The 14,268-nt window shown below is 41.5% G+C and overlaps 1 protein-coding gene across 2 annotated transcripts; it reads left to right on the top strand.

The window, feature by feature from the left end:
• Positions 1-1,220: 1,220 nt before the first annotated feature.
• RFC4 (replication factor C subunit 4) lies at positions 1,221-14,036 on the top strand. Of its 2 annotated transcripts, XM_040613907.1 has the most exons (11): positions 1,221-1,319; positions 1,359-1,544; positions 2,139-2,217; positions 6,817-6,896; positions 7,548-7,667; positions 8,526-8,669; positions 8,982-9,102; positions 9,552-9,677; positions 11,269-11,349; positions 13,071-13,187; positions 13,820-14,036. In XM_040613907.1, exons 2-11 carry the CDS (start codon positions 1,420-1,422, stop codon positions 13,913-13,915), a joined length of 1,089 nt encoding a protein of 362 aa, XP_040469841.1. In that variant the 5' UTR covers positions 1,221-1,319; positions 1,359-1,419; the 3' UTR covers positions 13,916-14,036. The 2 variants fall into 2 exon arrangements, with proteins under 2 accessions (XP_040469841.1, XP_040469840.1); XM_040613906.1 differs by having other exon boundaries at positions 1,223-1,544.
• The last annotated feature ends 232 nt before the right edge of the window (positions 14,037-14,268 follow it).

Genomic DNA, 14,268 nt, shown 5'->3' with positions numbered 1-14,268 from the left:
AGCAGGGAAAAAAAAATAGTGTTGCATTTTCATCTAGAACAAGACAGCTTTACTAAATATACGTGTGGGCATTTCTTGCTGCTAAGGCTATGTCTGAATGTCATGCTTCAATAGCAGAATGCCAGATGAAACAGTTTATTTAAAAATTGTCCAGATGAGGATTACAGGTGTATCACTGATAGAACGAGATATTTTCAGCCTAAATTCTTTCCTGCATCTCCTTTTCCAAAGACTGTTCATCTGTTGCCATAGAGACCATTTCCAATCTACTCTTTTCCCTTGCCCAGGTTCTATTTTGGGTGATCACTACCATGGTTGCCCAGGTCACTCCGGCTGTGCCTCATGCCCAGGAGCAGCCAAGGGGAAACAGTAAAGCAAAACATTTGCAACCATACAATATACAGCTGCTGGCAGCAGAATTACTTCCATTTTTTTTATCCACAAAGCAGGTACATCATTGGGAGCACGAGCTGTAGCTAACCAGCTCATGAAAATGTGGGCGTGCATCACGACTGCCAAATCTACTAGGATGCTTTTTTGTCATTTAAAGGGAACTGTCACATCAATCACACGCCTCATTTTTTTCCTGCCTTTACCGTAATGGATATTATTAGAAGTAATGGGAAAACAAAAAGATTCACTTTCGCGTCGCTGGCAGCTTTTGCACCACCAGCCCCACGCCTGCACGCCTGGGGGAGCTGCTCGCCCGACCACGGAGCAGCCCCCCCGGCCGTGCAGCCGCACACCGCCGGCGGCAGCCTGGGCAGGGCAGGCCGGCCGCGGGCTCCGGCTTTCGTGGGATTCGCTTCCACGGGCCCCCAGGACGCACCTCAGCCAGCCCTGCCGCAGGGCCGCACCGGCTCCCACCTCCTGACAGGAGAGGCCCCCCCTCCACTTTGCTTTCAGCGCTGCTTTTGTACCTCGCCTTTTTTTTTTTTTTTTTTTCCCCACCATTTGTTACGGTACGGGCACTCGCGAGGGATGGCGAGGTGCTGGCGCCGACCACCCGGCACCGCCCGGGGCCGCCCTGAGGCGGGGCGCGCCATGGCGCCCTGAGGTACCGCCGCCGCCCGGACCCGCGCCCGCCGCCCGCCCCAGAGCGCGGCGCGTGCGCAGAGCGCGGCCCTCGGCCCCTTGGCGCGACGTTAGAGGCCGCCCCCGCGGCGGGGCCGCGCTCTGTGATTGGCCCGCGGCGGGCGGAAGTGGCCTCACCCACGGCCGGCGGCGGGAAGGGGTGGTGGGGTCTGTAGGGACTGTGCGCCGGGGCTGCCTGTGTGCCCTGCGGCCTGGCGGCCGGGCCGGGGCTCGGAGCCTGTGAGGTGTCGGTGACGGCCGGGCCGGGGCTCGGAGCCTGTGAGGTGTCGGTGACGGCCGGGCTGGATTCGGCCCAGTCCTGCCCAGCCCAGCCCAGCCGGCGCCATGCAGGCCTTTCTCAAAGGCCCGTCTTCGATCAGCACCAAACCGGTGGCTGCCAAGGAGAGGGGCGCAGCAGGGAGCAGCGGGGAGGGCAGGAGGCCCAGGCCCATCCCCTGGGTGGAGAAGTAGTAAGGGTCTTTCTTGGACAGTGGGGTCGCTGGCCGGGGTGACAGTGGCTGGTCGTGGCGGGGGGTTTGGCTCTGGAAGGGGTGCTTGGCAGGGGGGGGTGGATGTCTGGCAAAGGGGGTTGCAGCTGTAGGTGTCTCCACCTGGGAGGAGGCCTTTAGCTTTTTTTCTTATGGGAGAGAACCAGCACCATGAACTACTATGAGAGCCCTGTGCTGGGGCTACAGAGCAGAACGTGCCTCCATTGTCCATGGCAAGCGGTGCAGAAGTGCATTAAATGCTTCATTTTTGAAAAGCTTTTATCAGCTTGCAGGGTGTATTGCAGTCTGCAATACAGTTCTGCTTCTAAAACAGCTCAGGCAGGTGTTTACAATAGAGATAGACAAACAGCTTCCTGAGAAATTACATCACTTCAGTAATACAGACCAGAGGCATTAGACAGATTTCCTGTTATGATTTTGACTTCAGCTACAAGATTTGCTGTAATTCTTCAGTACCTAATGTAATCAGAAAGAGAAATGCTGTTTTTCTCAATTTAATTTTTTTTCTGAAACTTTGTTAACTAATAAATTGCCATTTAATGTATTTTTATTCAGTCGCCCAAAAAACGTGGATGAAGTCGCCTTCCAGGATGAAGTTGTTGCTGTGCTGAAAAAGTCCTTGGAAGGTGCTGATGTGAGTGTAATGATAATGTCTACCCAGTACAGTATGTTTAGGGAGAAACTTCTGCCAGTGGTAATGAAAACTTCTCTTTTCTAACTCTGCAGTGATCATTTTTACAGTGGTACTTTACGAACAAGCTAAGTGACTTCCTCATAGTATGTTGTGATATAAATGTAAAATTTCTGATGTTTCCAGCCCTCTAGACATTGTAAAATTGTCAGCTTTGTGATGCTGTTTGGAATTTTTCTGGAAAAGCTCAATTGGCAAACTTGCTGTTGTTTGAAACCTGGAATTTTTTGTTGTCTCTACACTGCTATTCAGCTAGTAATTTTGACATATGTGTTTCAGAGGAGAAGGGAAATTTTTCCTTCATAGAGAAGTCTGGCTTGCCAGTCATTCCAAAGTAGTTCTAGTGATCTGTCAGTGCTTCTGTGAAACTGCTGAACATTAAAACAAACGTACTGTTTGATAATGAGGGAAATTTAAGTTATAAGTGCCAGGTCTACTACTTAGAGAGTTAGTGACCCTCAGCCTTTGGGGTTAAAGTTTCCACGTAAGCCTCCGTGGCTTTAAAAAGGTAAGTGTGATAGTTGCGCTAACTTCACTGCAGCGTTGGCTTCTGTGACCTAAGAATTTAAAAGAGAATGAGCAGAGCATTTTCAGTTGCTTTTGTTTACACTTGCATTTGCTTTTGTATAAAAATGTAGTAAATATTCAGTATGAATGACAGTTACTTTCTCCAAATCAGGTGATAGGGAGGTGGAGGGACTGAAGGGAGAGGTAAAGTAGGTGGCCAAGAAATGGTTTGTAAGTCTGGACAGCTTTTTCCTTTGTACATGCTGAGACTTTTTGTGCTCCATGTTTCACCTAAAGGGTCATTCTTGTGCTGCAAAAGCTGTTTCTGTCTTCATGGACTGCTAATGCCAGCTGAAGTGGTTGGTAAGGATGTTCTGAAAATGACATTTGTGATACGGCTGGCTGCTCACCAAGAGTTGAGGTGGACCTTTCAGAATTTAATGCAAGAAGCTTTTCACTTGTGCGTCTGATGTGCAATGTGCACGGGTAGCCTTTGGTATTTGAAAATTTTATCTTGAGACAATTTGTTGTGCAGTTCTGATTTTGACTAATATTTTCAGATAGAAATAGACTCATATTAATTTAATCAGAACTTGCAAAAGCACAAATACATTATTTGTTTGAGCATAGGGAGGCAAAATGAACCTGGTATGACAGAACTGGGAAAGATTTGTGTAATTTCTTACTTTAGGTCATGTCTCCAGATTCAGTTTACTGTGAGAATGCTGTTGCAATGTGACCTTGTTATGTAATGTTGTAGCCATAGAAATCTAGATTTCAAGATCAATGCTGCTACATTATAGTATTTTTAGAGTTTAGGTAATTAGTAAGGAAATACTAACCACTAAGGAGAAATGAGGTGCCATCACCTATTCTGTCTGGACATATCAGTCGTGTAACATCGCTTAGGTGATCAGTTGTGAAGTTCTATTTTGAGCAACAGATATTTAAAACCTTACAGCTTCTGGATCAGCAATGTTTCTTGGATCATGAACCTAGTACACTTGTGTTGACTGTTTGCCTCCTGAGTTAAAAGACAAATTTTTAGCTTCTGCTTATGGTTACAGGCTTTGTATTTTTCCACAGCTACCCAAACTCAGCAAGGCATTTGAGAACAAAATCATGCAAGTACTTTAAAGTATTTAGTGCTTTTAAGATTTGGACATTCTCTTGAAACGACCCATTCTGTCAAAAATGCAAAAGTGTAATTTAAACTCTGAGGTGGCTGGAACTTATTTCAGAAGTTCTTACTGAATTTGGAGATCTGATGAGATCAAAGGAACAGCTGTGACAACGCTGTAGGTTTGTGTAATATGCTTTATTTAAACCTTAGTGTTGAAAATGGAGAGCAGGTCCTTTGTTGATTGGCTTGTATTTGTGGGCCTTGGTTTGGGAGCTTCTAAATGGAGCAGAACTTTGAAGTCCCTGATATATCTCCAACTGTAATAGCAAGCATCTGTCTTCTTATAAACTGTGAAGACGGAGTCCAGGTGGTTTTGAACTGGAAAAGTTGATTTCTGTCTGCCAGAACTGTTGATTTGTTGTTGCTTTTTGCAAAGAAAATGACAAGTGTTATAGTATTCTTGAATTTTCATTTACTTGATGATATCCTAATACCTGAAAAGTTAGGTACAGGATTATCATTGCAGTTTACATCTTCACTTGTACTTACACTGCAAACCCCAACTCCTTTTCTAGAAGTTTATGTGGTAACTTCCCCATAAGCATGTGGTGCCTGCAGGTATTCTGCTTACCCCTGGCAAGCATGGAAAAATGGATAACCAGATCGGGTTGCAGTCTGTTTAAAAATACTGCCACAGTTACATAAAGGATTAGTTTGTGCTTGGTGAAAAAGTAGTGTAAATGCTGGTGATAACTTCAGTGAGAAACAAGCATAAATGAGGTTGAAACAGAAACAGTAGTAAAGTATGGGTTTAATGGAATTAGGAAACAGATTCTTATTATAACTTTTTACTGCTAACGCTTGTTTTGAGAACTAGTAGAATTAGCACAAAAATGTCTACCCTTCCAGTGTGCTAACCTAACATGGTTGTTGATTTTCTGCTGTCATTCAGTAAACATTTCCTCTCCCTGGAGTTTTCCCAAAAGATAGAGAGGGATAACAATGTTGTGGTATCTAATTAAATTAGAAAAAAGCTCTGTTAGTACTGGATGCCATTTGCTTTTTAGTAACTAGGGAAACAAGCAACAAATGATTGACAGAAAGAACAAGCAAAATTTGAAATGGATTTATTTACAGTAAGTTGATTGAAGGTTGAAATTCTTCTGTCTGTACTTTTACAGAATATACACAGTTGAGTCTGTTCTCTGTGTCTTGCCCTAGTTTTTAAAATGGGATGTTTGTTACCAAACTGGGCTGTCTCTATTTCACTTTCTGATTGTGGATTACCTACTCATGCATTTTTCTCTGCTCTTTGGATGTCTTTGGTTTTGCTGTTCCCATTCTGTCTGCATTGCTTGCTATATTCAGCACAAAATTCTCTAACCTAATTTTAGTTGACTCTTTTTAAATATAGAACCTTTATTAAGGGCTGGAAATCAAGTCAGACTGAGAAGTTTGTCTTTTTGCTATCGATCGGAGGGGACTCTTGAATTCTTGTTCTAGGGCTGGAACATCCCCTGCTGTCAAAGGCAGCAGTTTTAAAGTGCAGCCTGATAGTTTGTAGGAAGGATTACTTGAAATAGTAGTATAGAAAGCTATCACTCCTGTGCTAATTAGAAAGCTTTTTGATGTCAGCCAAAATTTAGTCATGGCTAACTTACACAAATTCGGTTTATGACAACTTTGTTCATTGTCCCTGTGTTGCTCGGATATGTTTGTGGAGATCAGTCATATTCCGTCTCTGCTTCTGTTCTGCTGAGCTAACTAAATCAAACTCTTCACAAAAAGTCACTTCTCATAAGATAGACTCTTCACTCCTTTGGTCACCTTTCCCAGTTTGGATTCGTTATCTTTGGCTAAGGATGACCTGAACTGTGTGTAGCTTTCCAGGTGAAGTCTTGTTAGCCCCCTGTTAGTATTAATGATTTTCCATCTGTATTGAAAGCGCATGTCCTAGGACAATCATGTTACACAAGCTTGTATTGTTCCTCTGACCGACAGACAAAACAAAGTCAGTTTTTATTTTATTCCAGCTGATTAATTCCGGAGATCTAGCAGATATGCAGTTGTATTCTCAAATTGTGAGATTTTATGTTTTGTGCTGCTATATGTCATTCTGTAATTATTACTGCAGTCTTCATTGTGCTGCTTTGATCTTCCTGTGTCAGCATGTTTCTTTAATACATTCATATTTTTCATGCTGAGGTTATTAATTAAATTATTTGAAAGATCAGTTAACCTAATCTCTTTAAGAAATGGCACTGGTCTCCTCCTTTGAAAAATTCTTGGATGGATGTGGAAGTTTGCCAGTCAGTTGTTGCAAGCATCTCTCTGATTAGCGTTAGGCTGCGTCTGCATTGCACTCGCTGCAGTACAGTGCAGGCATTCACAAGCTCCCTTGTACTTACTGCAGTGGAGTTAATGGCAGCACAGAATTCTCAGCGTGGCTTGAAAAGGCAATCTGGGGAGCTGAGAAAGTAAGGGATGGTAAACCTGTGACAGGTTGTGTGACAGCTGCACTGCTAGTATTATCCGGACTATTTGATTGGCATTCTTGGATAAATTTACATGTCACTGCAGTCATAGCAGTGAGTTCTGTAGGCTTTAGTGACCTCAGACATGACCTGGAGTGAATATATCAGAAAAAAATATAAATTGAAGTATCAATTTTGATACAACACGTGATGGTGCCACTAAATAACAGCTTGTTCATGCTGTGTTATAAACAGCAACTGTTTGTCCTACTTTTTTAGAGCACTATGTGCAATGACCTAGGCCTGAAAGACTTTATATTATTTACTAGGAGGAGTAGATACTTTGTTCTATTAGGTGCTCAGATTTTCAGTAGGTTTTCCTGTTTGTGGTGTGGTTTGTTTATTTGCTTTTTTTGAAAATAGTGCCTTGTGTTTCAGCTTCCCAATCTGTTGTTCTATGGCCCGCCTGGAACTGGAAAGACTTCCACTATTTTAGCAGCTGCTAGAGAACTGTTTGGGTAAGCTGGAATCAAGTTGCTTTGGTGCAATTGACTATCAAGTCTTCTAAACATGTGACAGAGTGCCTCTGGTCATTGCCTGTTCTTATGTAATTTCTAGGCCTTTTTCAGGAATATCTTCGCATTCTAATTCAGATGTAGCATGAGATTTCTTTCTCATTTGTCCTGTCACAAGTAATTGATTTCAGTTACCGGTATAGACCTAACCCACTTCAGGCTAGCAGCCATGTAACCCTGTAGCAAAAAGCATGAAAAAAATGGCTTGCATATGTCTTCCTGAACTTTGTAAAGGAATTCCAATTTTAAGTTAGCTACACCTAGATCTCAAAGTACTTCATAAAATATCTGAATTGTGATCTTTCCGTTATGCGCTATTGAGTTGTGTCTAGAAGTAATACTGGGAGTCGGACTAAAATTCATCATGCCTGTGTTCATCAACTCACTTGTAGCACTTGGGAGTTTTTTTGAGTAGTGCATCCAGTGACCTGTAAGCAAAAAACTGATGAGAATGTGGTTTGATGTTATAAATAATTTTATTATTTTTTTATAATAATACCTGGCATTCAAAGAGGCCAGAAGGGTTGTTGTTATACTTTGTAATGTATCGTTACAAGAGTTAGCAGCTAACATGTTGTAATAAAAATTTTGCAGGCCTGAATTATTCCGGCAAAGAGTCCTTGAGTTAAATGCTTCTGATGAACGAGGAATACAAGTGATTCGGGAAAAAGTGAAGGCTTTTGCTCAACTAACTGCATCTGGAAGCTGTTCAGAGTAAGTGCTGGATCAGACCCCTCTCACTTAGGACAAAGCATGTGGTTGGTTTTGTATAGGTTAACTTTATAATTCTAATATAAATGATGGGTCAGCACTGCCCGGAAGTTTGCAACACACAGTGCTTTGGCTAAACTTTGACTTAATGTAATTTCATGTTTAGAGTTTGAATACCTGGGAGGAACTTTTACTAGTGCTGTTGAGAGAGGCAGAGGCAAAATCCCAGAAGATCAAGCTTCCTGGATTTGGTGATATGTTGTTGCCCTTGCAAATGCTGTCTGAGTGCCATAGGAAAGCTTTTTTTGGTATTGTGGTGGAAGTTACTTCCCTAGTGCCTCTAATCACCAGCGTCTCATACAAGAGAGGTGCTAGTTTATAAGATGCTAACAAGATTCTGGGGTTAGGTGGTGAGAAGCCTCATGCAGGTGAAGCTGTATGTGTGGAAAAAAACTGGAAAGCAGCAGGAAGTCCTGGCATGCAGCTTCTATCTGGCAAGAAATAAGTGTGTACTGAAATTAGTCTGTTGCAGTGTTCTTTGAAGTCTTTGAATTGGGAGGCCTGTAAAAAGATCTGCATTAGTTATTAAAAGAAGAAACCTAAAGCAAGACTACATATTTTTGAGGACTTTTGTAGTATTTAAGTGTTGGTCTTTCTGTAAGAACTTGGTCCTCCCTTTATTACAAATATTAGTCCTTTATCTAAAAATAATCAAAAAAGATTGAACCTTTGAATACATTCTATTTATTGGGTATAAATAGTTAAGTAAAATATGACTTGCTATTTGCAATGATTTTCCCCCCCACCCCACCCTGGTCTATACGTTGCATGTCTCTAGATGACAGATTTCTTATTTTTCAGTGGTAAAGTTTGTCCTCCTTTTAAAATTGTAATCCTGGATGAAGCAGACTCAATGACTTCAGCAGCCCAGTCAGCCTTACGACGGACAATGGAAAAAGAATCTAAAACAACACGCTTCTGCCTTATTTGTAATTACATCAGCAGGTATGTATGGAATTTGTTGCTTATTTGGACTTGTTGCTCTTTCTGTACTGTGATCTCTTTTTTTGTTTGTTTGTTTTTTTGTTTTATCTCCCCCCAACTTCCCCAAGAGGTTGATACCTACTTTTCATAGTTTTCAGTTAAGAGATGTAGCTATGGGAATGCAAGACTGAAGACAATGTTTAGGTTTCCACTTTTATTCTTTACAATGTTGCAGTTTTAAGGTTACATTGCCCTTTTCTGCCTTGTTAGCTTTGTCTGGAAGAATTTAACCCATGCGTTCAGTTACCAAAAACTTACCTTTCTACTTTTCAGAATAATTGAACCTTTAACATCTCGATGCTCCAAATTCCGCTTCAAGCCTTTGTCAGACAAAATCCAACAGCAGAGGCTATTGGACGTTTCTGAGAAGGAACATGTGAAAATCAGTAGTGAGGTAACTTCATGGTTGCCATGGGGTTTTTTTGCTTATTCCAGTGCATAATTGCATTGCAGTGAAAGGGGCTAAGTTGTGATACTTTTCCAGACTGCTCAAGTGTATTAAATACAATATACAAACTCATTTAGATATTAATCTCCTTCCATAGATAGGATGAATTTTGATACTTCCTAAAACCAAAGAAATGTTCACCAGGGAAAAGTGAAGCAAAACTGTAGGTTTTTTGTTCTGTGCTGAGCATACTTGCATTAAACCATTTTTCATTTTGAAATTGCCAGCACACATTTGTGTTAGTAGAGAGGTTGTGTTAACTTGTGTATTGTGCCTGTCTGCGATAATCTGCTTTAGGCACTACCTGATGTTTTAAAATCAATGTGCTGATAAAGTATAGTGGATTCTAATCAACAGTGAAATATAACTTTGCATTTCCTGACATTATTTTTCAGGCAGTATCATACCTTGTTAAAGTGTCAGAAGGGGACTTAAGAAAAGCAATTACTTTTCTTCAAAGTGCCACTCGCCTGATGGGTGGGAAAGAGATCACAGGGAAGATAGTCACTGAAATTGCTGGGGTAAGCTATGCTTCACAGTTTCTCCTGTAACTAGTCTGAAAAACATTTATGTAGCAAGTCTACTTGCTATCTGTATCTACCTTTGCTCACAGTTTGATTTAAAAAGTTGTTTCATACATGAGTATTGCAGTATGGTACTAGAATTTTAAAGACTGTGTGATTCTGTACACTTATTACATAGCAAGTTGCTAGAAACTTATCCTGTATGTCAAAGGAAACTGTAAAATAGTCTTATAATTCAAACTGACGTTGAAATACTCTAGCCATGAATGGAAAATGTATTGCCTTTTGTGGGACAGTAGACTAGAATGGCTTTTTGGTATATGTATGTGTGTATAAAAATATAGACAATTGTCAAGTATGGTTTGGAAACACCATAGAGGAATGACTTTCAGTAGCAGCTCGTTTTCAGCGTTGACAGTGTTTCCTCAAGGATCTGTGTGGGTCTTGCTTATTAAAAAAATAGCAGTGATTTCTTCTAGAATGACATAGATAATACTGACAGGGACAGGAGAAACCTGAGAGGAGATGCATTTAGTGAAACTTGTGTGAAGGTGTTCCTATAGCAACAAAACACCCCCTAAAGAAAGAAATGTGAGATTAGGAGCTGAGGAGCTGAAAAATAAATGGGCTTTAATGATGGACACACTTCTCTTGAAGGTGCTACCATCGTACCCAATTGTAAGGGTTGTGATGATTTCACTTTGATGGAACCAGAGCCAATTGCTACTGTCCATGTTTTACAGATCAGTTTTAAACAATTTTCTCAGTGAAGTCGTACAGTTTTGTGTATCTAACTGTAGAAAAGAGCTGTGTTTCACATACAGATAAATCACAGTTTCTAAGAAACCTGGAAGAGGTTGACTGTAACGATAGGAAAGACAAGCATGAAATTCCATCATTCAATAAATGCTTGTTTAAACCAAAGGAACCCAACTTTTACATCTTCAGAACGACTTCAGGTTCTTGGTTGTACATAACTTTTGTGGCCCTTGAGTGACCTTAGTGCAAAAGGTTGGTAAAGAAGCTTTGTAACTGAACTGTCCAGACACTCTACTGTCAGGAATGACAATGAGTAGAGGGGAGAATGTGGGCAGTGTCTCCCAGCTCAGAGCTAAATCATGGCATCTGTCAGGTTTTTTCCTTCTGATTTATTGTGTGATCTTGTTGCGTTGGGCTTTTTCTTGTATATCCCTGGTGCATCACTGGAGAGAAAATTGGTTTGCTGTTTTGCTTTGGTGTAGAACAGTACAGAGAGCATTGGCTGATCTAATTGCTGAAGTAGGTCCTCCACTTAGTCAATGTCCTGAATAAACGATGGTGTGTTAGATTTATGAAGGTGACTTTGACAGTTCACTATCATTATATAGTTTTTATTTTAATATCACCAATATAGGGCAAATATTAGCCTAGCTCTCTCTTAAAAGTTAGCTGGTCCATTTTATATGCTTGCTTGAAAGTGGCTGGGCGTGCAGAGGAATGAAATGCTACAATGGCCTCCTTCATAACAGTTTGTGTCTGTTACTGTAAGCATCAATTTGAATTTTAAGTGTACAAAGTTGAAATTAAGAAATGTAACTTCCTGTTACAGGTCATCCCTAAAGAAACCATTGACGAACTGCTATCTGTCTGCCGGAGTGGTTCATTTGAGAAACTGGAAGCCCTGGCAAAGGTAGAGTCCTCCTAGCGCTCTAGCTTGGGTGTCGTTGTAGGTCGTGGCCCTGTGCATCCTTTGTTGCTGGGCTGCAGCCGGAGCTTGGCCTCAAGGCAGTTAAGGGTGCCCGTTTCAGAAGGCTTGGCTCTTACTAGTTAGTACTCTGCTCTTTCCCTTCTGAGGAAGAGCTGTCAAAGCTGCAAATAAGATTCCCTACCAATGTGATTCTGGCGTTCTCCTGAGCTAAACTGATGACGTGTGGAGCTGTCAGGCTGAACTAGGCAGAGTAGGAACTCTTAGCAAGATGCTTCTGCTCATCAGGCCTTTAGAACTGTGTCTTCAATGGACCGGACTAGTCACCTTCTTTGTTACACAGAAGCTGTGTTAGATGAGAAGTATCTGAATAAAGCTGTAGTAAGTCTCAGTTTTAAAATATTTCATGTTAATCTTACATTACACTAGCGATTAAGTTTGTTGTACAAACTGCAGTGGCTTAAAATAGATCTTGCTGGTGGAGGCACAAGCTGCTGGTTTACAGATGTGGATTTATTTTCTTTGATACAGAAAAGGTTCTTACTCTCTTTGAAGACTGGGAAATTCCAAATCTCATGAGTTTAAAGGAGGCTCAGGTGGTCCTGAACTGGATTTGAAATCCTATTCTTTCTTCCAGTGAAATGTCCCATGCCTGTATGAAAAAAAAAAAGCCATTATCGGTTGGCCTGCTTTTTATTTGGCTGAGCCTCATCGGATAGTTTTGGCAGGACCTCTGGTTTTGAGTCTGGAATTTTTTCTCTGGTAAACTTGCAGCAGATCTTAAGAGTTGCTGTGCAAGGATCTGTGCAGATGTCACTGCCTTACACTTTCACATTTACTTACCAGGATGTCTGAAAACGCGTTGATCTTAAGAAGTGATGATACAGATTTTCTAAATCCTTGGAGCTGGAGCAGTCTTTCCTCAAACCGTGATCTAATCTAACGTAATAGTTTGGAACTGTTCTCCAGTTTCTGGAGTAGGTACTTCATCGTGGGGTTTTGTTTCAAATATTAGCGCTTGATACTCAATTGACACAATTTGAATGCATACTTCTGTAAAGCATGGGTGTATATTTTGATGTACAGAAAAATAAGGTTGCAACAACTCTTTTTCTATTTTTACGAACTGCTGTCTGCCTAAATGGCTTCGTGGCCTACTGTGCTCACTACTTGCCATTTTCATAACTGGGCACTACTGATTTTTTTTTTTTTTTAAAAGCTATCTTTAGTTGCCATGGTTTTTATTTTATTAAAAAAGTTTTGGCCCTACAGATCTCTGTATGCCTGAAGCTAGTAGCTACCAGATGAAGAAAACAAATCAGAGTAGGTGGCACTTTGAAATGTGAAGGCTGTGAAACTGCCACCTGATGCTGTGGATGTTAAGCCTTCCCAATTTTAGAATAAGTTTAGACAGGTTTAGTGGAGGTTATTAAATGTTTAAAATGTCTCTAGCTTATAAAATCCCCAAGATGTAAATTGTCAGAAGCAAAATTATTGCCATGCTCTTGCAGTCTTTCCTAGGTGCTCCCTTCGGGTTGCTGCCAGGCAGGATGCTGGGCTGTGTACAGACTGACTTGTCCTCAAATTAAAAAGCTCCATAATACGTATCAGGACAGTCTTTCAGTTCAGAGTTTTTCAGATTGGTTTTCCAGTTTGTGGGGTTTCTGCTGCTGAATTATTTCCATTTTCCTCTCTCCCTGACACAGAATGTCATAAATGAAGGGTACGCTGTTGCTCAGCTTGTGAACCAGCTGCATGATACTGTTGTTGAGAGCGAAGATTACAGTGACAAGCAGAAATCTGTCATAGTCGAGAAACTTGCAGTAAGTTTGTAGCTCGAGTTAGAAAAAACAAACCACCAATACCCATCTCCACTGATTAATTTTCCTTACACATTTTCTCTCCTGAGAAGTGTACATGATTTAATTTTAGTTTTGGAAGTTTCTTTTTGTAGAACCTGAATTTTTGTCCTGATAAATTCCATGAGAAGGAACTGAAATCCTATTTAGATGAGTGAATTATTAGCCACATTATATTGTTGTAATGGGACTCAGGCAAGAGGTTTGTGGGTTTGGTTGGGTGTGTTTTAATAAAAGGTGGGAGGGAGAATAAAGATGAGATTAAGTCAGCACTGAAAAAATAATTAGGAGCTGCAAAACACAAGTTGTTGTTCTGGTGTATAAAATACGCCTTTTCAAACAAAGAGTGAACTAACTTGCTAAATTTTGACCAAAAAGACTAGATGGCTGTGTGGGAAGTTTTGCTAAATTCACTGGAGAAAGGCAGGTGGTGTCGATGATGTGCAGCAATGCTCCCAGCAGTCAGTTGCAGAGCAAATGGTGCATCCTTCCCTGGATGTGATCTCCACACCTTGGCCACCTGAAGGAGATGGGAGACCAGCAAGGCCGCCTTCCCCGGCTATTTAAACGGGCTCTACCTTCTCTTCTCTTTGCAGGAAGTGGACAAATGCTTGGCAGATGGTGCAGATGAATACCTGCAGCTGGTGAGCCTCTGTGCCCTGGTGATGCAGCAGCTAACGCACAACACTTAACCCCCACCACCCCGGCAGTGGAGCGGAGCAGCCTCTGGGGGTGGAGCAGGGACCTGTGTACTTTTGTACTGTTTTGGTTTTTTTTCCAATAAAAGGACTGCTCAGCAGTTGGAAAAGCTCATGCTGGAGTACTTGATTCTGTTTTTTTAGAAGTTAAGAGAGATCTCTGGCTGCTGAGGGGCCAAGTAACGCTCCTGCTTTGTGGCTGTTGTAGGCTTACACAGGGAAAGGTAAACGCATGAAGAAGTATATACATACTAAAGGGCTTAGCTGAAAGCAGAGAAAGGACGAGTTGTTCCTTTCAGGCCATGCTGCTTGGGTTTGGAAGTGCTGATGGCGTGGAACCATCACTT

This window comes from Falco naumanni, chromosome 13, assembly GCF_017639655.2.
Source record: "Falco naumanni isolate bFalNau1 chromosome 13, bFalNau1.pat, whole genome shotgun sequence".
Taxonomy (NCBI): Eukaryota; Metazoa; Chordata; class Aves; order Falconiformes; family Falconidae; genus Falco; species Falco naumanni.
This window is presented reverse-complemented; position numbering and strand designations above follow the sequence as displayed.

Bases quoted from the DNA above. Each gene is read 5' to 3' on its own strand.
- RFC4 (XM_040613907.1), top strand. From the start codon at position 1,420: ATGCAGGCCTTTCTCAAAGGCCCGTCTTCGATCAGCACCAAACCGGTG. The intron at 9,678-11,268 runs GTAAGCTATGCT...TTCCTGTTACAG, and splicing joins TAGTCACTGAAATTGCTGGG to GTCATCCCTAAAGAAACCAT. The intron at 11,350-13,070 runs GTAGAGTCCTCC...TCCCTGACACAG, and splicing joins AACTGGAAGCCCTGGCAAAG to AATGTCATAAATGAAGGGTA.